This window comes from Oxyura jamaicensis, chromosome 28, assembly GCF_011077185.1.
Source record: "Oxyura jamaicensis isolate SHBP4307 breed ruddy duck chromosome 28, BPBGC_Ojam_1.0, whole genome shotgun sequence".
Classification (NCBI taxonomy): domain Eukaryota; kingdom Metazoa; phylum Chordata; class Aves; order Anseriformes; family Anatidae; genus Oxyura; species Oxyura jamaicensis.
In genome coordinates this window covers 5,593,279-5,614,027 of record NC_048920.1, presented here as the reverse complement: position 1 = coordinate 5,614,027, position 20,749 = coordinate 5,593,279, and the positions used below count along the sequence as shown (strand labels likewise).

Here is a 20,749-nt window from a genome sequence, read left to right as displayed (position 1 = left end):
TCTCTTCTCTTCTCTTCTCTTCTCTTCTCTTCTCTTCTCTTCTCTTCCTGGACAGACTGGCAGTGGGATTACAACCTTTCTCAGCTTCTTCAGCGCACGTGCACACACACGCACACATACAAGGATTTATGAGTCTCAAAAGATGCTTCATAAAATATTTACAGAGCGGAGCTTCAAGTGTGAGCATTTGACTCAGCCACAAGCCGTCCATGGCTGTCAGGCCTCTGGGTGGCATGATGGGAGGAATATAAACAGACCTTTTTTTCCATAAAAAAAAAAAAAAAAAAAAAAAAAAAAAAACCCGCTAAAAAACTTTTGTATTTCAAAAGTATTTTAGCAGGTTTTTTTTTGGTTCTTCCCCCCTCTACCCAGTGCCAAGGGCAGTGGGGCAGCTCACTGGCTTTGCTTGAGATGGAGCGGTTTTGTTTACAAACATAGGAACTTGTACCCACGGGCATGCGATAACTGCAGCCTATTTTTCAGTGGAAAAAAAAAATATGTTTTTCTGGATAGACTTGGGGGGTGTTATCCTTTTACAGGACACTGCTGCAGGCTCTTCCCACCGCTTCATGAATGTGGTGGCAGCGTAAACACCTTATGGCTTAATCATGTGTTAAAATGAGCAACACATTAAATGCAGGAGATGCTCAATGTAATAACTGGGGGCAGCACTCATTCAGTGGGGCAGTGCCCACTGGGAGAGGCTGATGCCTGTTCAGTGGGGTCAGGAGGTTCAAAGCAGGGTTTGAATGCCCTGCAGATCTGGGGTGGGCACAACACTGCCCATGCCCACAACATGGAAACGTGTCTGCATGATGAACTTGGCTGGGATTCCAAATTGCAGCATTTCCCCCAAAATGAAATATAAACCATCATGATCATCCTAATATGAAGAGCAACAAAGCCCCAGCCAATGTCTGCTGCTGACTGTGAGATGTTTTCCCTATAAAATAAAACACGCTTCTAACCTCAGTGCTGCTTCTGGATAAGCAAATGTAATGTTTTTCTGGCTGACCTTATCAAAACCTTGCATTTTCTTTTCTTTTCTTTTCTTGGACGTGATTTTGTCAGAATCAGTGCATCCCTATGGGTCACTTCAGCTGGAACAAGCTTTTGCGCCAACCCAACTGAAAAAGCCTTTACAAGCAGGGGGCAACAAATGATTCATGTGTCCAAACCAATACAAACCCATGCAGGCAATGCCCCAGTCCTGGTAACATTTTTAACTGGTGGTTTTGCATAAATATTGTTTTACAATGATGGAATAAAAGAAATGGGGGCTGTTGGCAGGAAACTGGAGCTTCTGCCACTCCTCCCTGCTTTCCAGAAAGAAAAGCTAAATTTCCCATTTCCCTGCCCATCCTGCGGACATAATGCCATGCTGTTATCGTTTACATATACACAGCAGTAAAAGATGAACCACAGAGAAATCAATGTAATTCTTTTATTTTCACTTTACCATGAGTATGTATCAGCATCACACCCAAGTTTATGTTTGTTTAAAAAAAATCATACTGTATTTTTTCCCATTGTTTAGAATAAATGGTAAAAATGTAATAAATGTAAACTGCACTTGGCACCACCTGGATCAATAAATAAAATATATAAAAAAAAAAAAAAAAAAAAGAGAAAGAGAAAGAACGCATTATGTAGATAGCACACTATGGTATCTAAATAAATAACATAAGTTACTTTGAATAAATAGAGCATATCTAAAATATAGATGCATTGCATCAACTTCTGCAGATGGTCAGTCAGACCCAACAATACCGGAAGGGAAATGGAATTACGCAGACAGTGCCAAGCAGAGCCATGGAGACGGGGCTGCCTCTGCTTGTGCCCACCCTGCTCTCACCTACAGCTGCCAAGCCTCTGCTTTTTTTTTCCTCCTTTTTTCCTTTTTTTTCCTCTTCTTGGGCCTCAAGTTTGAGGCTATGTCTTGTTTAACCCAGAACAGAAACATGTGGTAGCCCTATTTATTGAGAGAAGAAGGCTGAGGTTTTGAATACCGACAAAAAATAATTTGTCTTGATAAACTGGGAAAAATGATTTCTTCCCGGCAAGTTTCTGGACCTGTTTAAATAAGGAACACGACGTTTGCCAGTGCTTTCATCGAGTGGAAACAATGATGTTAGGCCCATTTCCCCCTCGCAGATACCAAATCGGGAGTGAGCCCGTTGTCAGCAAATGGGATCCCGTCTGATGCAAGTGACAGGCGGAGCCCAGCCAGAGCCAGCAGCGCTGTGCCTCGTGCGCGTCCGGCACTGGCCAGCATTACACAAACACAGGCGCGTTCGTATAGAGATGTGTATAGTAAAACACAATGAAACGTCCCATAACTCATTGTTGGAGAGCCGGGATAACATAACACTCATAATTTGCACTGTCACAACCACCAGAATAGTTTTAAGCATCTCATTGTGTTTCCAAACCTCCTGAGTTTTCAAACACTGTGAAACACCCTTGCCTCCTGCCCTTGCGGGTGATGCTGAAGCAAGGCTGCAGCAGCGGATAGGCAAGCTGCAAGAAGAGACACACAAAAATCCTAAAACCACCCCCTGACAGATGTGGCACACCATTGTTATTATTAACAATATGTAATGCATGGGATGACAAGGAAGGGAGCCAGATGAGGTTTCGCTGTAGCTTTGAGGAGAGAATTTTCCATCCTTTTGCCTTTTCTGCATTGTAGACATTCTTACAGACAGCTCCAGCTCCTATTACAGCAGAGAGGGCCATAGAAATGGAAAGCATTAGGGAAATCAGTATTTCTATTGGAACCACATTTCCCTGCCCACGCAGCAGTGGCACGGCACAGGACAACGTGGGCTGGGCGATGCTCCTGCAGCAGTACAGGGGGATTCAGTGTCACCAAGAGGACAGCCCCAAGCAACATGCATGACAGCGACATGCAAACCAAAACCCACCCTCAGACGACTGCCGCAATGGGTGCACTTGGCCCCAGAACTGCTCCAGGAGTTGTGTGGCTGTGAAGCCCAGCTGCAGCCCAGCTGCACTCCAAAAACCCTGCGCTCAGCGCACTCAGCCGCTGCACCATCAGCAGTGAATGTCAGCCACTTCCCCTGCTCCTCTGCGCAGGCGGGATGCTGATGGGGTGAAAAAGGCAAGGGGGGAAAAAGGGGAGGGGAGGGAAGATAAAGATTCAGCACAGCTATTTGTGTTGATTTGCAGTGTGCACACGTTGCATCAGGTTTTCCCTCGTGGGCCTGGACTTTTGGGGTTGCAAGCTGGACATGCGCCGTGCATGGGTGCGCCAGGGAGGGTTTTGCAGCTGGAGGGGCTGGGGTGCCCTAGCCGCCTCACCTCCCCGGTCCTCCCAGCCATGGGCAGGCAGGAGAATGGAACCTTTGGCCTCATCTCTCATGCCAGGTCTGCTCTCAGCAGGCACTGCTGATTTATTGCACATCGCAGCACCCTAAAACCCCCTGATATTTCTCAAAACTTTCCACAAACACACACTTGGGCAATGCAGCAGCTATGAAATCCCACAAGCACCTCCCTGGGCTCAAGATAATGCAAGCAGGGGCAGCTGCAGGAAGCCCAGCTGCAAACCTTCCTTACACAGGGCCCGGTGCTACAGCACCTTCCCTTCCTCTAGCACTCGAGTTCCTGCCTTTTTTTTTTTTTTAACTGGAGGCTTCTGCAACAAAACTAATTTTAGTTTTATAGTAGTAATAACTGGAAAGCACCCAAGCCCTTGAGAGTGCTGTTATTATTATTAGATTTGGGTGTTTTGTTGTTTTTTTTTTTAGTCAGGAGTGAGCCGCTTAACTGCTGTGACCAACCACACTGATAGTGCCCATCTGCTGCCTCCATTCTACTCCTACTGCACAGCCCCTGGCTGCTTATTTTGGGGGACATCTTTCTCATTCCCCTCCCATGCAGCCCTCATGGTGCTGTGGCACTTTGCAAAAGCATTTTGCAAGCAGCCAGCTCTGCACACCTGCAATGTCACACAGCTTTCGCCATCTCAGCAGCATTTGTGTCCCCAGGGTGCATCCACCCATGCCAGTGCCCTACAGACAGGCTTTGCACTCCCTGCCCATGGCACCGTCTCCTTTTCCCAGTGGTGAGGGGGGAAACTCAGTGTTACAGAATGCAGGCTGCTTTCACGGGGACGCTGGGTGCACGGCCAGCCCTACTGAAGGATGGTGTTTACATTGCATCGCTACATCCTGGCTCCGCTCAGCCAAGAGCGGCCGCTGGATGGAAAGCACGAAGCCAGCCCGGCCCCACACAGGGTCAGGCTGCTGCCGCCCCCCCAGCCCCCTGCTGCCTGCCCATTTGGGGGGGAGCCAGGGGCTGCCGTGTCCCAGGGCTGCACCCCAAAATCCTGGAGCAGCCCCTGGAGAAGCACAACTGCTCTCCGCTCCATCACAGAGCTGGGCCAGGAGCGGGGCCACCGCTGCCATAAGGGCTGCGAGCAGAGCGTTTTCACTAGCGGTGGTTAATGCCCAGGACATGACACCAATATTCTCCTTCTGTTTATGATTTGCTTTTTCTGGGAAGAAGGCCAAGGGGAGAAAACCCATCAATCCTACGCAACAAATTTAGCCTTCCCAGAGAATGCAAAAGTCTGCGGTCTCATTTATTTCTCCGCAGAGTAAACAAGAGTGACACTGCTGTAAATGCGAACCTTAGCCAAAGCCCAGGCCTGAGCCCACTCCCGCGCACAATTCAAGCCCCATCACCCTGCAAGGTGATGGGAATTATACCCGTGCCGCATCTGGCAGGGCCAGTCTGGCTTTCGGGGGATCCCAAACCGTGGGTGCTCCCAGCCATGCTGCCAACCCAGCTTTGCCAGTGGCCTCATGGTGCCCTCCCTGGTGGTGGCACATCTCCAGCCCCACTGCCCGCAGAGGGGCTGAGAGGTTAATCCAGTTACTTCAAATTATCCCACGTTTTAAAAAGACAAGCCCAGGCTGCGGAGTGTGAGGTGATCACAAAGAGGGCACAAGTGGGCACAAGGAGCAGAGCCAGACCCTTTCCCCAGAGCACAAACCAGTGTCTGTGCATCTCTACTCCACAGTGGGGAATCTGGGGGCATGGGACCACCCCTGTGCAGCGTAGGGACCCCAGCATGGCTGCAGTGAAACCAGGGAACCCCACACATGGGGCAGCTTCAGCCCATGGGGCTCAGCCCCTGCCTGAGGGCACCCACAGCTGTTTAACACTCCCTGTGCCCGTAACACCCCCCGTAACTCACGCTGTGCACATAGCACATCCTGTCAAGAACCATGGCACCACCTGCACAGCCCTGCAGTGCAGCCTTTTGGTCCTACTGCCCCACATACCCCGGACTCATCACCTCCATGCAGTTCACACCTTCTTTGCACACCCCACTTCAGCCAGTGATGCGTCCCGTACTTGTGACACGCTGCGTTCAACACACCCCATGTGCACACACCCCAAGCGTGTGAAGTGCCCTGCGCACACAGCACACCCTGTGCATGTGTTGCACACCCACTGGCACCCCCGGACCACCCCTCAATGACCACAGCCTCCAACGGCACTTACAGCTTCCTCTACAGTTCTGTACAGTCACATCACACGTGTATGTGAGCCAGGAAGCAGCACTTGGGGATAAACGAGCCTTGCAGTCTCTTCTCCTCCCACAGCCACCACTGCCCCAAATGGGGAGGGTCCCTGGGGCAGGCAGTGGTGCAGGGCCCGTCCCCATCCTCACCGCAGACCGTGGCCCCTTGGCCTCGCTGCCAGCGGTTCTGGGGCATCACCTCCGCCTGGCCGCCCCGGCCCTTCACACACAGCCACACTCCTTGGCTGAGAGCTCGTTGACAGTGTAGTAGCGGTTGTAGGCATCCAAGAAGGAGACGTCGTCGTCATAGGAAAGCGGCCGGCAGCAGGGCCGAGCCCGGACCTTCTCCTTCTTGATCCTCCTCTTGCTGCGTACGCTTTTCAGTGAGAGGTCGTAGTTCCTGATTGCTGCGTCACAGGTGCCGCTGCAGTAGCGGAACAGCACCGTCTCGTCTGACTCGTAGCCCAGGCCCAGCTCGCTGACGCTTACCTCCAGCTCCTTCAGGGCACAGGGTTTGTGGCGAGCTCGTGCACGCTTCATGCGGTTGCCTGCCTTGGGGAAGAGCGGCAGCTCATGGCCACCTGAGTTCATGGCCTGGCTGTAGCGCTCCACCAGTGCCGAGATGAGCTGCTGGATCTCCCCCTCTGTGTAGCTCTCAAACAAGCTGCTGTCTGCAAGAGAAGGGGCGGCTGTTAGCAGGTGTCCCCCCCAGTGGGTGTCCCCTGGAGCTGTGGATGTACCCCAGTGCTGGCTCCCTGCTCCCTCCATGCAAGGTTTCACAGAAAATTGCAAAATTGAGCTCAGCAACATGTTGCTGAACCACAGTGGCTGCCTGAACCAGCCCTTGGCCATGAGGACAGGGAAGGCACAGGTCCAGTAGCCACTGCGGGGCCACTCAGTGCCCTGGCCAGGTAGCACCCTGCATGCATGGGGCTGAGACCCCATGGAGGTTCCTTGTTGTGCTGCTGCCACCACCACTGCCTGCAAAAAGTCAGGACCCACACACACAAAAAAAATAAAAATAAAAATAAAAAGCAGCTTCTTTGCATTAAGATGAGCTATTTCCATTTGGTTTCCCTGCATGAAGAGCTGATGTGCTTGCATGAAGATTTGTTGCCCGGAGGCTGACTTTTCCATGCACAGTTTTCTAGGGACCAGTGCCTCCCGACCCTGCTCCTTGCTAAACACTTGTAACCCGCAGATGCAGGAGCAAGAGAGGGAAGGGAGGCAGCAGGGTGAGCATGCCTGGGTGAACACCTGAGGCCACAGTGGCATCTATGGGCTCAGCCTCAGGCGAGCCGAAAACAGCCTTTGCTGGTGTTGAGTGGCCGGGGCGCGGGCGCAGCAGCTTACACTGGGCGAGCAGCGAGCTGTGGCGTGGCAGGGCCCGGGGGGGTCTCCGCGGAGCCGCCGGCAGTGAAGAGGAGGATGCCCATGAGGACAGCGAGGAAGGCAAGGGGCTGTATGTCCGGCTTCCGTTGAACATGTCTCTACAAACTAAAATGGATAACATGGAACTGAGGAGCATCGATGCAATGGCTGCAAACTTCCATACCTTCATCTTAGAGCAAGTCAGAACATTGAAACTCTGCAAAACAGGCAAAACAAATATCCTTATTATATGGCCTTCGCCCGTGGCCCCCTCTCTCACCCCCAGCCCCGTGTCTCCAGCCCATCCCCTCCACCCCAAGAATAGTCCAGCTTTGTGGTGGGGAAACTGAGGCACAGAGAAGTGCTGCAGCCCCACACGGTGCTGTGCAGGGAAAAGGCAAATGTGGCTCTTGGCTGGTCTGTCCCAGTTGGTGACAGCCGGGACAAGGAGATATCCTCGTCCCATGCATCCCTTACAGCAGGCAGCCTCACCAGATGTATTTAAGGCTTCTTTCTGGTGGCTGGATCTCTACATCGTGCTGGGATCGATACCTCAACAGGTGGCTGTGAGTAAAGGACAGACAAAGCCATGTCCCACCCCCGCTCCATCATCCTCACTCCACATTGAGCCCCGCTACAGCCTGCTCTGCCTCTGCTGGCCACCAGCTCACCCAGAGCCCAGACCCCCCTGGGGTTCAGGGTTACGCTGCTGGACCTCTACACAAATCCCTGCCCTGCCAATGCACCAACAGGGCTGCCCCCGCTCTGTCAAAACTAGTGAAAAATCACAAAAACCTCAAGAACAGCCCTGGTGCATCCTGGCATCCAGCAACACAGTGGGCAGGAACAGCACCAGCACACAGAGACCACAGGCAGGCCAAAATTTGGGCCTGCAGTGCGGGAGACAAACCTTGCAGGTGGCTGGGACAAGGCGGCGGATGCCCTTACCTGACATAGCTGGATTTTGTCCATCCAAAGCAAGTTGAACATGGTAGGACTTGAGAGGCACCAGCGCAACCCTGCTGGGCCGTGGGAGGTCAGGTCCGAATGCCTGCTGGCAAGCTGTCAGCCATTGACTCCCCATCAATGACAGCTGTCAGAAAGCGGCACTGACTCACAGTCACCTCCCAGCCCCTTTTTCTCATTTCAGCTCCTCACAAACTCCAAATATTTCTCCTTTTTAAATAAATTTTCCACGGGGTGGGGGGGAGGGGAAGGGGGAAGAGGGAAAAAAAAAATACCCACAGCCCAGTTTAGCAATATTTGCCAAATTGAATTTACTGGGGGAAAATGTTTATTTTAAAATGGAATTTGACGGATTCACTTTTACCATTATTGTGGAAAACAACGAGAATGCTGTCCCATTGCCAGCAACACTTTATTTTACAGGATGCAGATAATTACATGTTAACTAATAGTAATTACATGCCCTGTAGGTTACAAGATAATTGTATAACCCAGCCAGAGTCTAAATATTTTCAACTGGGCTATAAACAATGCCAAGATAGAAAAAGAATAGTTTAGCCATATAAGGAGGTAAGAGCATGAAATCCTGCCGTGGTACCAGGAGGCAGTGCTGGCCGAGACACCGAGCCGATAAGCACTCCCTGCAAAACTGGTGCCGTGGCTGCACGAGTCGGGGCAAGCGCTCACAGCTGGCTCATGGGGTAGGCACACACAGGGTGGACGGTGCTGGCCCCACAAGCCCCAGCAAAGCCACCACAGGGAGGATGATTGTGGCCATTAGGTGTTTGCCTCACCATTAATCACAATGATTAAGTGCCTTCAAGCTGAGATTTCACCTATGAGTCAAGAGCTTGAACAACTGGCAGGAGTGGGGAACAGGCACCAAAAACACTCACGGGCGTCAAATAGATCCCAGCGAGGCATCAGGACATGTTTGCTAAAGAACGTAGGGCTGAGAAAACTGCAGTTCACTCTCAGACAGTATGCAAAATGAAGGGGAATAAAAGACCTAGGAAGAAACAGCTGCTTCAGAGGAAACATGCAGCAGCAGCTTTGGATGTGGGGAAGGGACATGGCTTGTGGTGCCACTCCGACAGCGGTAGTACAGGGTCTGAGCCAGGCAGGAGAGGCTGTGAGCAGGGGCAGAGGCAGGGGCAAGACCACACGGCCAGCCAGCTGCAGGGAAGGGCCTCTAGCTCATTTTGAGCCCATAACATTTTAGCAGGGCAGTTTCAACCTTGCCACAGATCCCATAAAACAGCCTCTTTTTTCAGCAGCCAGAAATTGTGTCCCCCACCCGCTTGCTGATGACCTTTCAAAAGACCAGAACCCTGGCTCCAGCGTGCAAAACAATAATAAAATATATATATATTCCAGTCTTTGCCTTCAGTTTCTCTTGCTCTAAAAAGCCACAGCCCACATGTGGCAACCCATGGGGAAAGCTGAAATTCGAGGGGGAGAAAAGGAAAAGCACACACACACATTGCAGCCGATGACTCACACAGGCTGATGCTTGAACTGCACACTCCTGTCTTTTTGGTTTCCACCTATTCTAAACCCAGTTCCAGCAACAATAAATAATTGTGAGGGCTCAGGGCTTCTGTCACAAAGCTGTGACTGGACAGCCCCACTTCAACAGGCACTGGCCCCCAGCTACTTCCATGGGTGGCACTGCTCTGCTCAGACATCAGGGAAAGCTCAGCAGGCACAGTCCCTTCCCTGTCCCCTTCCCCATCCTCATCCTCAAAGCCTTCGCCCTCTTCCTCCCTCCTGCAGAAGAAGTTGGGGCACCCCAAGGACTGCATCTGCTGGGATGGGCGTTTGTGGTGCCCGAAGTTTGGTCTCACTGGCACAGCCAGCAAGGAAATATCAGGGTCTTCCCAGCCCAGACCTTACGGTCCCAGCAGGGCCTCACTGCTGCTGCTGCTCCAGTCTCTTTGCCATTTCTCTGCTGTACAAAGGCGCAGGCACTGCCTAGCATCACCAGACCCAGGCCAACACGCTCAGCAGGGCAGGGTGACTGTCACAAGTCCCCGGTGCCAGGCTCTGCCACATGCCGTGCCCCAGACATAGAGAACTACCACTGGGCTCCATGCTCGCAGCTTGTCCCACTGGCTCAAAGCCATTTTGTAGAAATGAGGGTGTGGGCCTAGGACAGCTCAGGACACAGCCTTGATGGAGGGTGCCTGGTGCTCGTGCAGCCACACCAAATGCCCTCCTGTCACCAGGCAAACTAAGCATGCCCCAGGCACCCCGCTCCACTCTTGCTGCGGCTCTCTGGGAACCAAACCCCATCAGGCAGCAATAGTTTCACAGGCTGTTGCCACCGCAGGCTGTTCCTGTGCGTTTACATCAGCCCTGCCATACGGCCATGCTGCAGCAATGCTTGGGGACCCATGCCCTGGGCTAGCTGCAAAGAGGTTTTGAGGCTGAGTCCTGTCAGGGTTTGGGCACTCACAGCTACATTACAGCCCCGTTGTGCTCCTAGGCTTGATGAAAGGCCAAAGGCCTTTTCCATTTTCTGGAGAACAGCCCAAAAGTGCCGTATTCTCCTGCATCCTCCTGATAAGCCATCAATTTGACCATATAAGTCCAGCCACTCTGTGCCTGCTGCCAAGCAGGAAACTCAATCCTGAAGAAGAAAACCGTTCCATCAGCCCCACTTTGCAGGAGCCAAGCACCAAAACCAAGCCCATGCTCCACCAGCCTCCTCCACGGATGCTCCACAGGTGGAAGAGATGAGGATCTGTGTCCTGATGAACTGGAAATTTCACGAAAAACAACACACAGCAGCACGACCAAGGCTCATCACTTGCCGAGACTGGAGAGAAGCAGCTGATGATCTTGGCTCTCCTCTGCTGCGGCCGTTCTGCAAGTCTGCTGCAAGTTCCCTGCACCTCTGCCTTGCTCCTAGCAGGGCTTCCGATTTTCACCTGAAAGAGCAAGTCCACTCTTCAGCCCTACAAACCCCTCTGAAGTGCTTAATTGCCCCCACTGCTCAGCAAAACACAGGATCAGCAGAGCCTGATTTCCAGTTGGAGTTTTCTTCACTCCAGCTTCCAAGCACTGGAGTTTCTGCTGCCTTTCCCTGAGAAACAGGAAAGCAGTGCTCTCGTTCCACAGATGGCACAGAACCCAAACGTATTTTGGGCTGCTTGGGCTTTGCCTGCTTCTCATGCTCTCAGGTTTTCTTAGAGCTCTTGCTTTCATAACCACATCCAGTTTTCAAGCAGACTCTCACAACGTGCTTCAGGTGTCTGCCAGCTCCTCAAATCCTCTGCTCCCAATGGTGCAAGGTGAGGGGGAGAAGCCAGGGTTCATTCTTTTACCCTAAATCCTCCTTCCTGAGCGGAGGGAGGGGGAAGAGGAGATGTGCAAACGTTTGGTCCTTGGGCTTCAAAGCCCAGAAGCCAGAGCACCCAAAAGACATTATATTTTAAGTATGTCATAAATTTTCAGTCGATTCATGCTTCTGGGCATTGATTCATTATTTTCAAGTGCTCAGACTCAGCCACGCCATGAGAATGGATGAGACCATAGAGTGGCTGAGGTTTTTGGCAAATGAAACACTTGGAAAGATCAAGGCCTTGACGGGACATCAGAGAGAGTTTCCACCTGCCACACTGTTTATTTTAGTGTCTTACATGGGAGCCAAGCTGCTTTGAAAACCCATCTCCTCATGACTCACCCTGCAGGAATTAAACAATTTCCATCCCAACTAGATGCTGCAGCAGAGCAGCTCCAGGGCTGCAGCACTTGCAGATCCTCCAGCCCTGGGCTCCCAGTGTGGCCCTGCACCAAGGATGGCACTGGAGAAGCCTCCAGAGTGAACAGCTCCCAGAGGCCAAAATGCTGATGGTGGGGATGAGGACACCATGGTGTCCAGACAGACTTTTCCCCAAATGTTTCCCAGGTTCCTGACCTGCTCTTTGGAAATGCAGCCCCCAAATGGCATCGGTGCATCTGAAAGCAGCAGGGCGGATGCTGCGCTGAGAAAGGCTGCAGTGAGACCGCCAATGTTGCAGGGTAATAACAGACCCAAAATAGCAAAACTGGTGGAAAAATGGGGAGCATCAAAAGGAAAAATGCCCCAAGCCCTGATCAGAGTTTAACTGTTGAATTTTCCTGCTCTTTTGACAGTAATCGTAGACAGTATGGAGAGGAAGACAGAAGATATCCCCATCTCCAGCTCCGTTCTAAGGGTTGCTCTGGGGACACAGGATGAGCGCCACCGTCCCCATGCTGGTGACCCCTCGCAGAGAGCAGCCAGGGACACGGGGCACCCTACAAGAACCACACGCGGATTTCAGGCACCTAGGTGGGGTGGGGGCTCTGGGGCTGCTCAGCGCTTCAAACACAAAAATCAGAGGTGCCCAGGGAACATCTCCAGCCACACAGCAGCCACCAGTCTCCAGCCACTCGCTCCCTCCCCAGCTCTCCCCACAGGCTCTAACTAAAACCAGAGCCCACACTCTGCAAGATTCTGCTTTTGCGTAAGTGAAAACTGGCCTGGCACAAGGAGCTCCAAAGCTCTCCCTGCAGCTCCACTTTCCCTCCTTCACCTCCCGCAGGGAAGCCAGCCCCTTGTCCACTTGCTACTCTGGGCGCCAACAGAAGCCCTGCCCCATCACAGCCTCCGCAGAAGCCACAGGGGCTAGGAGGAGGCCGGGAGGGGCCAGGCACTGCTGGCAGTGCAGAGGCCAGCAGCCAAGCATGCAAAGTCACAGCAAGCTGTGTTGCTCCCACACTGACATGACATCTACATTCGGCCTGAATCAGGACACGAGTGGTTTATGTCTCTTTGAACAGCTGGCAAAAAAAAAAAAAAAAAAATCCCAAAACCAAATGAAACAAAACAAACCCCATAAATTCACCATGGTTAAAAGTAAATGAATAAAAAGCCTTGCCAAACCCATGTGATGCAGCCGAGGGCAGTGGGATGGAGCAGCAGCAGCCACACAGCGCACCAAGGCACTGCAGTGGAGAGATGCCAAGGCTTGACTGTGAGTGTGGGGTCTCAGAGCAAGCAGCCAGGCTGAAGTGCAGCTTCCTGGCCCCACTGAGCTGTCCCCAGGTTGCTGCCATCAGACTGAGCAGCCACGCTCTGGTCCCCATCCATACTACCACTGCTTCCCTCACTTTGTACTTCAGGGAGCGAAAGCAGCTTAAAGGCACCTTGCTGCCACCTCCCCGCCCAGGGTGCCATGTCACCAAGCCATGGAGTTGGCAGCCACAGGACACCCCACGGCCCTGCCACAGCCCCATCCTCTTGGCCTCAGCCCAGGAGCCTGCGGCACCAATGGGGACAGAGCAAACCTCAGCTGCCCTCATCCCTACCACTTGGCAATGTCCCTGCCGATGCCCCCATCGCTTGGCACCTCTGCCAAGGGGGTGACTCCTTTAAAGCCTTTTATAACTTTTATAAGCTGAGTCAGTCAGTTCCAAGCAGCAGCAGAAGCCGCCCTTTGTGATAAGAGATGGGTGATTAGAGATAAAATTACAGGAAAATGCTTCCTGATTGTATCGTTCAGTGTCAGCCAGAGCAGGGAGCATGGCTTGTGACAATGTGAAATCACTCCTCTGGCAGGGAGCAAGGTGGGAATAAACAGAGACTGCAAAACAAAATGCTGAGATTACAAACAAAATCAACAACAACACAGAAATGACTGTTTGCTAGTGGGCAGAGAAAATAAAAAATACAGTGTGAAATCCCTCCTGTCAATCTCAGGGGAAGCCACAGTGGGACCACGCAGGTGCAGCAGCACAGGGGCAGTGGGATGCCAGGGGAACATCACCTGTGGCCGCTCGTCTTCTCCACTTGGCAGAGTTTTCCTTCTTTGCAGCCCCAGCATCATGGCACATGGCAGGTGGCCTCACTGCACCGTGCCTCAGTTTCCCCACTGCAAAAATGCCCTTGGAGCATGACGGCCCTTGAGGGACACCACATATCAGTTCCCACCACCTTGATGAATGAAAAGGTGGTGAAAGGTAGACCGCAGGCACTCACAGTGCCACTTCAGCCTGGCACTGAGGAATCCCTCTGTCTCTGTTGCCCTTTTCCTGATATCTGTTGTTTTTGCACAGAAGGATCCAGCTTGTCAAGGAGCCCACCAGGGATTACAATACTTTGCTGAGGGCAGGGAGACCCGATAAAGGTTTGTAAATCCAATTTGCACTAAACCTTTCCAGTGGGTTTTGGATGGTGCATAGCCTAATATCACATTAGCATTTACTGTCCAACTCCAGCAGCAGCTGCCTACATATTGAAGCACTTAGCGCTGCTCCAGAGCTAACAAATGAGGAATTCCTCCCGAGACGGCAACAGCGGCACGCTGGGAACGGAAATTTCAGCAACCCCAAAAGGTTGGTTTGGAGGAGGTTCAAAGACAGGAGATGCTGGGATGAAGAGGGCTGCAGACGACAGAAGCAGGGTAAACAGTGGTGGGACTGCGCGGCGCAGCAGATCACGGCCGCCTGGACCTTTGCATGCTCAGATGCTGATGCGGCCGCACCACACCACGGCAGTGCTGCCTGCAGCAGTCAGCCGCATCCCTGTGACCTGCCGACATCCTCCTGGCTCAGGGCTTCCCGCGTGGGCTAGGAGGAGCCACGCAGATTCCAGAAGCGCAGCACTTCGCTCTCTGAGCCCTGCCACCAAGCCCCAGAGGTCCCAGGATGGCGAAACACCAGTCTGTCCTGCCTGGCTGCGTCTCCTGCTGCTCGAGATCAGTACCAGCAGAGGCAGGAGCATGGCTTGAGCAGGACAAGGAAGGCAATGGCCATCAGTCCTTCCCCAACAGCTTTTCCCCACCCCCTCAGCCTCCCACCTGCCTTGCATCGCTGAGCACAACCCGTTTTCCCAGCTGTGGCCCATGCCAACCCCCAGACCCCCCTCACCTTCCCCATACCTATCTGTGGCCTGGGCAGCCCTGCTACAGCTCTCACCGTGCAGGACGTTGCAAAGGGGCAGATGTCACAGCGGGGCTGCCAGCACTGCCCGCGGCAACAGAAAATTAAAGAAAGCGCTGCTGGAAGATAACAGCGTGGCAGTTGGAGGAAGAGCCCCAGCAGGAAGAGGGATTGCTGCACATCTCCTTTGCGCTGCCTGGGGGAGCAGAGCTGGCAGCCACGGCCAAGCCGCCAGCCCCGTGGACAAGATCATCCATCCCTGATCCATTCCTGGAGAAGGGTGGGAGCCAGACTCCATCCCCTGCAAGCCCCAGGCTGGGGAGCTCACACCCCATGCCCCCTCTTCAGGGGCATGGCACTGCCAGCATCCCATGGGGTCCTGGCCGTTACTGCCCCATAACGCTGGCTCCTTGCTCGGCAGGCTCATGCCACCCAGATCCTGACTGGCTCCTTGCAGCCCCCCAGGCTGCCTCCCCAGATGTGGGTGGGCACTGAACAGGAGCATCATCCCCTTCTGGGGCTTGGGACTGTGGCACTTGCATCCAGTGTGGCTCAGCAGAGCCAGCGGCAGACTCTCGCCTCCTCCAGCCACGTGCAGCGGCTCCGCCGCTGGCACCATCCCTCCCAGATGGCTCTGTGGAGCTGCTAAGCCTCAAAAATGCACTCTTAATAAGCCAGCACCACTTAACGAAGACAGCAGCTGCCCTATTAAATCGGAAGCGAGCCTTTCCTCAGGGACAGGGGCTGGTGGCCCCGGGCCTGACAGAGCGCCTGATCAGGGGACTAAGGGTGCTGCAGTTTGTCTCCATGGCACCAGCATTGGTCCCCTGCCTTGCATGGGGGCATGCCATTTGCCTCTTTGTTCAACCTGGAGAGGGCAGCAGAGAGGAAAATCCCCAGGGAAACACGAAATGACCCCATGGTGCCTTGCTGGGAGCACCCCCCTGCTGCTCCTCACAATGCTGCCACCACTCGGGGACCATGGTGCCACTGGGATGGGGCGGTGGGGATGTGGGAGCTCAGACAGATGCTCCTGCTGGGGCCAGGAGGACTGAAGGGCAGGACTGGGGCTCTGTCCCACCCAGGGGTGCCAGGAACAGTGCAGCCGCATGACCACCACCCACCTTCACCAAGTCCAACATCCTGTGTGTTTTACAGGGGAGGTTCAGGGAGCAACAACCACCAGCAATAAATACACCATGTGCTCCCTGCCAGCCCCGTCTGGCCACAGCCAACAACAACATCATTAAAAGCAAAGAAGCCACCAAAAGCCATGCTGAAGCTGTTGCCTGGTCATTGATTTGAGCACTTGGTGCTTTTGCAGACAGCTCTGATGCTGTGAGCAAGCCCCAGAGATGGGCAGGAGTGGCTCTCAGCCCTGGGACATGACCAACGTGCATTTACTGGTGCCCAAACAGAGCTGCCAGGGCCTGGAGTGAGCAGGGGTGCTGGGCTGTGAGCCCTCCCCAGCCCTGGAAGCTCCGGGGCTGGCTGCTTGCTCAGCCCATCTCCAAAATCCCATGGATTGTTTGCTTGCTTTAAATAGGCTTTGAGAATTGGCTTCGCTCAGTTCCTTCCAGGACACATTTTCTTCCTTGAGAAGGACATGGGATGGGCTTGCAGACCTCCTCAGCCCTCCAACGCTGCCTGAAAACCCCACTAAGGTGAACTCGAGGGGCTCTCTGGAGTGCGGAGCCCTGTTATGGCAAACTCCACTTGTGGGCAATGTCCTTGCTCAGCACCAGGCATTGCCCAGGAGAGCTCACGGTCACAACCCGAGCATTGTGCAGCCAGGTCCTGGTGCCACAAAGAGCTGCTGAAACAGAGTGAAACACAGCTGCTGCCCTAGGCTGCTGCTGCTGTGCCGGGGCTGTGCCAGGATACAGCCCCTGGCAGCACTGCATCCCCAGTGAGGCCAGGCAGGGCTGCACTGCCACCTCCCCACAGCCTGGTGCCTGCACGGTCGGCCTGGATAATGTTCAAAGGAAACCTTTTCTGCTGGAAAAATGTGGTTCCATCCAAATCAAAATGCTTCATGAAAACCAGCAGTGATGCAACTGACATTTCTTATTAGGGGACGGACATGCTGGCAATGTGGCCTTTGAACAGCTGCAGAAGGAAATGCTTTTTGTCATCATTTGAGAACAACGCAGTGGCAAATGATTGTTTCAATTTAGCTCCTTGGATGCTAAGTTACAAAGTGAACCCATTTTGGGTTTCGTGACAAAGAAGCAAAGGGAGTGAAACTGCTTGTGGCATTTCCCTTCCCTGAGTAGCGGTGGAGGGGCTGGCTCGTTCCCTGTGCTGGGGATGCTCATTCCTACGAGAGCATCCCGGCACAACCAGCAGGAGCAAGTCTGGGTTTTCTCTTCCCCTCCTCCAGGCTCAGTGAGAAAAGACCATTCCAAACTGGCCAGAAACTGGCCACAGAAAAAGCTGAGGTGGGGGGGGATTCCTCCGGCCTGACCAGCAAACAGTGGGGCTGGAGTAGACTCCTCACCCAGACACCTGGGCCTGCATCGCTGCAGCAACTTTTTGGGGTGCTGAGGGACCCCGGGCATGGTGGAGGGGAGGGGGGAGGGTGCAGGGAGAGATCCTTGCCACCAGACCAAGCAAGCTGGGCCCTGACAGCTGCCAGAGCAGGACCATGTGTTGCTGCCCCCAACAGGCTTTGCAAAGGGTCGATTCCTGCCAGCAGGACTGTTCACATATGCTTTAGCTTAGACCAGCAGTGAAAGTGCCTGTGGCACCAGGAGAAAAAACACAGCGGTAAAACACACCAGTCCTGAGCTGCCCAACTGCACCTCCTGCAACGGGCACTGTGTGCCTGGCCCATCTTCCCCCACCCCCCCCCCATCCCCACCCCCACCCCAGCATCTCCCACTCATTCGAGGTTCGGCCCCACTGGGCCGAACTCACGGGCTGCTCTGGAGGGGGAGGCTGGCATCACCAGGCAGCTGCCAGGTCTTCGTGGCCCCAAACCCACCCCTGCATGGGCACATCACAGGATGGAGACCTCCTGGATAGGAAGCTGCCTGCCCCATGTGATTAATGCCACCGTGCCAGGCATGTGCATGGCATGTGGTGCTGGGAACAGCCAAGGTGATGCCTACTCTGACCACGCTACCGGCTGGGCTTTGCTTCAGGCTATATACAAGGTACATTGGACTCAGAAAGTGGATATTGCAAATCTTAGATCCTCCCTCGCAGCCTCCCCAGGGCTGGAAGTCAACCTTAAAAGCACACTCCGGAGAACCAAGCCTGACAGAGCTGTAGCAGCACAGCACAGCCCTGGGACTGGGGTTTCACCAGGCAAGCAGGGAAAGCACTGAGCTGTGATTCACATCTGCACCGTGGGAGGGCACCCAGTGCAGCTGCTGCCAGCCCTGCTCCGCGCCCAGCACTGCTGAGCACCCAGGGGTGCCCACATCCCAGGCACTGCAGCCAGGATGCTGGAGCAGTGCCAGCCTGCCTGTCCCCGGTTGTGTCACAGCAAAGCTGGGCCAGGTCCTCCGGCTTACATTTCAAGGGCTGGATGCCACAAGGGTGCTGGGTTCTCTCCTCACCCTACCAAATTCTGCAGCCCCACAGCCCGAGAGGAGCCTTGCCCTGGCACAGAGTGCCTCCTCTGCATGACGACTCCTGCTCCAAGCAGCTGCAGCTGTGGCTCACTGCACAGCTACGGCACAGTGTCCCCCAGGGGTGCACTGCACCTCCTTTGTTCCTCCCTGCAGGCAAGGCAGGAGCTGGACCAGGACTGAGCCAGCACTCCAAAAACCAGTGCTATTAAAAGAGCATGAGATGTAGAAACAAAAAAGTCTCTTTTCCCCCCAGCCCAGCACCGGACCTGCTTGTGGAGGCACATGATGGCCCACAGTCCACCCCAGCTAGCAGGCAGGTGTCCAATGATGCCCCCAAGGATGCTTGTGCCAGGAACTGCTGCATCCCAGAGCAAGGCTCCTGCACAGCATCGCCAGCTCTGCTTTGCAACTGGGGACAGTGCTGCAGTGGGAGGCTCTGGGGCAGAACCTGAGGCCCAGTTACAAGCAGAAGCTTAAAAAAAAAAAAAAAAAAAAAAAAAAGGCAAGTGCTCAAGCCTCCTAAAATCTGGTGCAGAGTCCTGTCCCCGTCCCCCCACACACACCTGGTTGCTCTGCTCTGCACCTTGCAGCATCTCAGCCGCTTCAGCTCTTAAACCTGGGAGCACACACGAATGTGGGAGCCTGAATTTGGGATCCACAGGTGATTATGGCTTCAGAACCAGGACTTCAGTGCGTGGCTGGGACCCACACGCCACTTTTGACAGCTATTAGCCATTCCTCCCGCTGCAATAAAGCATGCCCTCGACCCAGCGCCAAATTGTGGATTGGCTCCCCAAGCAATGCTAGGATTTAAATCAGTGCTGGCTACAAGCTACCATATATGTGCAATAAAGACATCTGAGGTCTATGTTGTTTTTTTAAAGCCTTTGTACAAATCACAGCAAGAGTGGAAAATTCCCTCCCTTGATGCCGGGGTGAAATTCGCCTCCCAGCCCCTGCTAAGCTCTGGATGCAAAAACCGCAGCTTGGAGACAGCCGAACGCTGGCAGCTAGAGCTGGAAGAAGGTGACAGGGTTGCAGATGCAGGCAGACCAGCCGCAGAGCCTTCCATTTCTTAAACTAATATTTAGACAGGACACAATTCTCCCCAACACCCCACCTCCCCATGTGAAGAAACTGCACCCTGAGCCGTCCTCACTGTGCTTGCGTTTCTGCACGGCGGGACAGTCTCCAAGTATGAAGCAAACTCCCTCAACAGCCCCGAAGGCCACCCCGGCACTGAGCGGGAGGTGGGTAGCTGGGGCAAGCCCTGTTTTTCGGGCTGCTCGCCCCCGGGGTGACGGGCTGTGGCCCCCGGCCTGATCCCACTGGGATGGGATGGTGGGGGCTCCCGGGACCGGGGCTCAGAACCTCCGTGGCACAGGGTCCTGGGGCTCGCCTGAGGTCCCTGGAGGAGCCCCTTCGGCCGTGGGCAGGATCCGTGCCAGGCTCGGAACAGGTGCTCTGTCCCCCGCCGCGGGGCTTACCTGGACGCCGAGCCAGAGCGCAGCGCTCAGCGGCAGCTCCGTGCCGGGACCGGGACACGCGTGGGACCGGGGGCCGCCATGAGAAGGCTCGGCACGGCACGGCACGGCTCGGCACGCTTGGGTTCAGACCGGCACAGCTTGCTCTGGCTGGGTTCAGCTCTGGCTGGGTTCAGCTCTGGCACGGCTCGGCTCTGGCACGGCACGGCTGGAGAACAGCACGCCTCGGCACGGCACGGGAGGGTGGGGGACCGAGGGGGGGAAGCTCGGCCACCGCCTCCTCCCCGCGGTGGGGGGCGGGTTTGGAACGGGCCGGCTCCTGCGCCCCGCCCGGGCCCGCCTCCGCCCAGTCCCGGGCTGCGCTGCGGGGCCGCTCCTGGTGACGGTGTCGCCCGCAGCCTTACGCCCCCCCCCCCCTTCCCCCCCGCCCCGCAAGGAGGCACCGGCCTCCCTCCCTCCCCCCCGTTGTTCCCCCCGTATCCTCAAGGCCTCCCCGCACCGGGTGCCCGGACCGCGGGGCTCCGGCGGGGTATCCCCCCCGCCGGTACCCGCAGTCCGGCACGGAGCAGTTCCCGATGAGTCCCAGAGCCGACTGAGCCCCCCCCCTCCGCAGCCCTCGGGACCCTTCACCTGCTGGAGGTACTGGTGAAGAGATTTCAGCGTGCTGCCCGAAGCTAAACACCCCCTCCCCCCTCCTTTGCAGTGCAAATTTAATAAATTGTTTATTAAACTGCTGCTTGTGGGTCACAAACTAACGCCCTTCACGTGCAACGCGTTTGGTTTTCGTGTTGCATCATTTTAGCTAATTCCAAAGGTTCCTTTTCTTTTGCAGCTTTGCAGAAGAGAAAGAAAGAGTTCAGAGCAGCATGGTGACCAGCCTC

The 20,749-nt window shown here is 54.5% G+C and overlaps 1 protein-coding gene across 2 annotated transcripts; it reads right to left on the bottom strand.

Annotated features, from left to right (window-relative positions):
- Positions 1–1,430: 1,430 nt before the first annotated feature.
- On the bottom strand, positions 1,431–20,266 carry NRTN (neurturin). 2 transcript variants are annotated; one of them, XM_035348422.1, is made up of 3 exons: positions 19,872–20,266; positions 6,911–7,054; positions 1,431–6,228 (listed from the first exon to the last, which is right to left on the bottom strand). In XM_035348422.1, the coding sequence occupies exons 2-3, from the start codon at positions 7,041–7,043 to the stop codon at positions 5,780–5,782; spliced, it is 582 nt and encodes a 193-aa protein (XP_035204313.1). In that variant the 5' UTR covers positions 7,044–7,054; positions 19,872–20,266; the 3' UTR covers positions 1,431–5,779. The 2 variants fall into 2 exon arrangements, with proteins under 2 accessions (XP_035204313.1, XP_035204312.1); XM_035348421.1 differs by having other exon boundaries at positions 6,911–7,145; positions 19,872–20,262.
- Between the last annotated feature and the right edge of the window lie 483 nt (positions 20,267–20,749).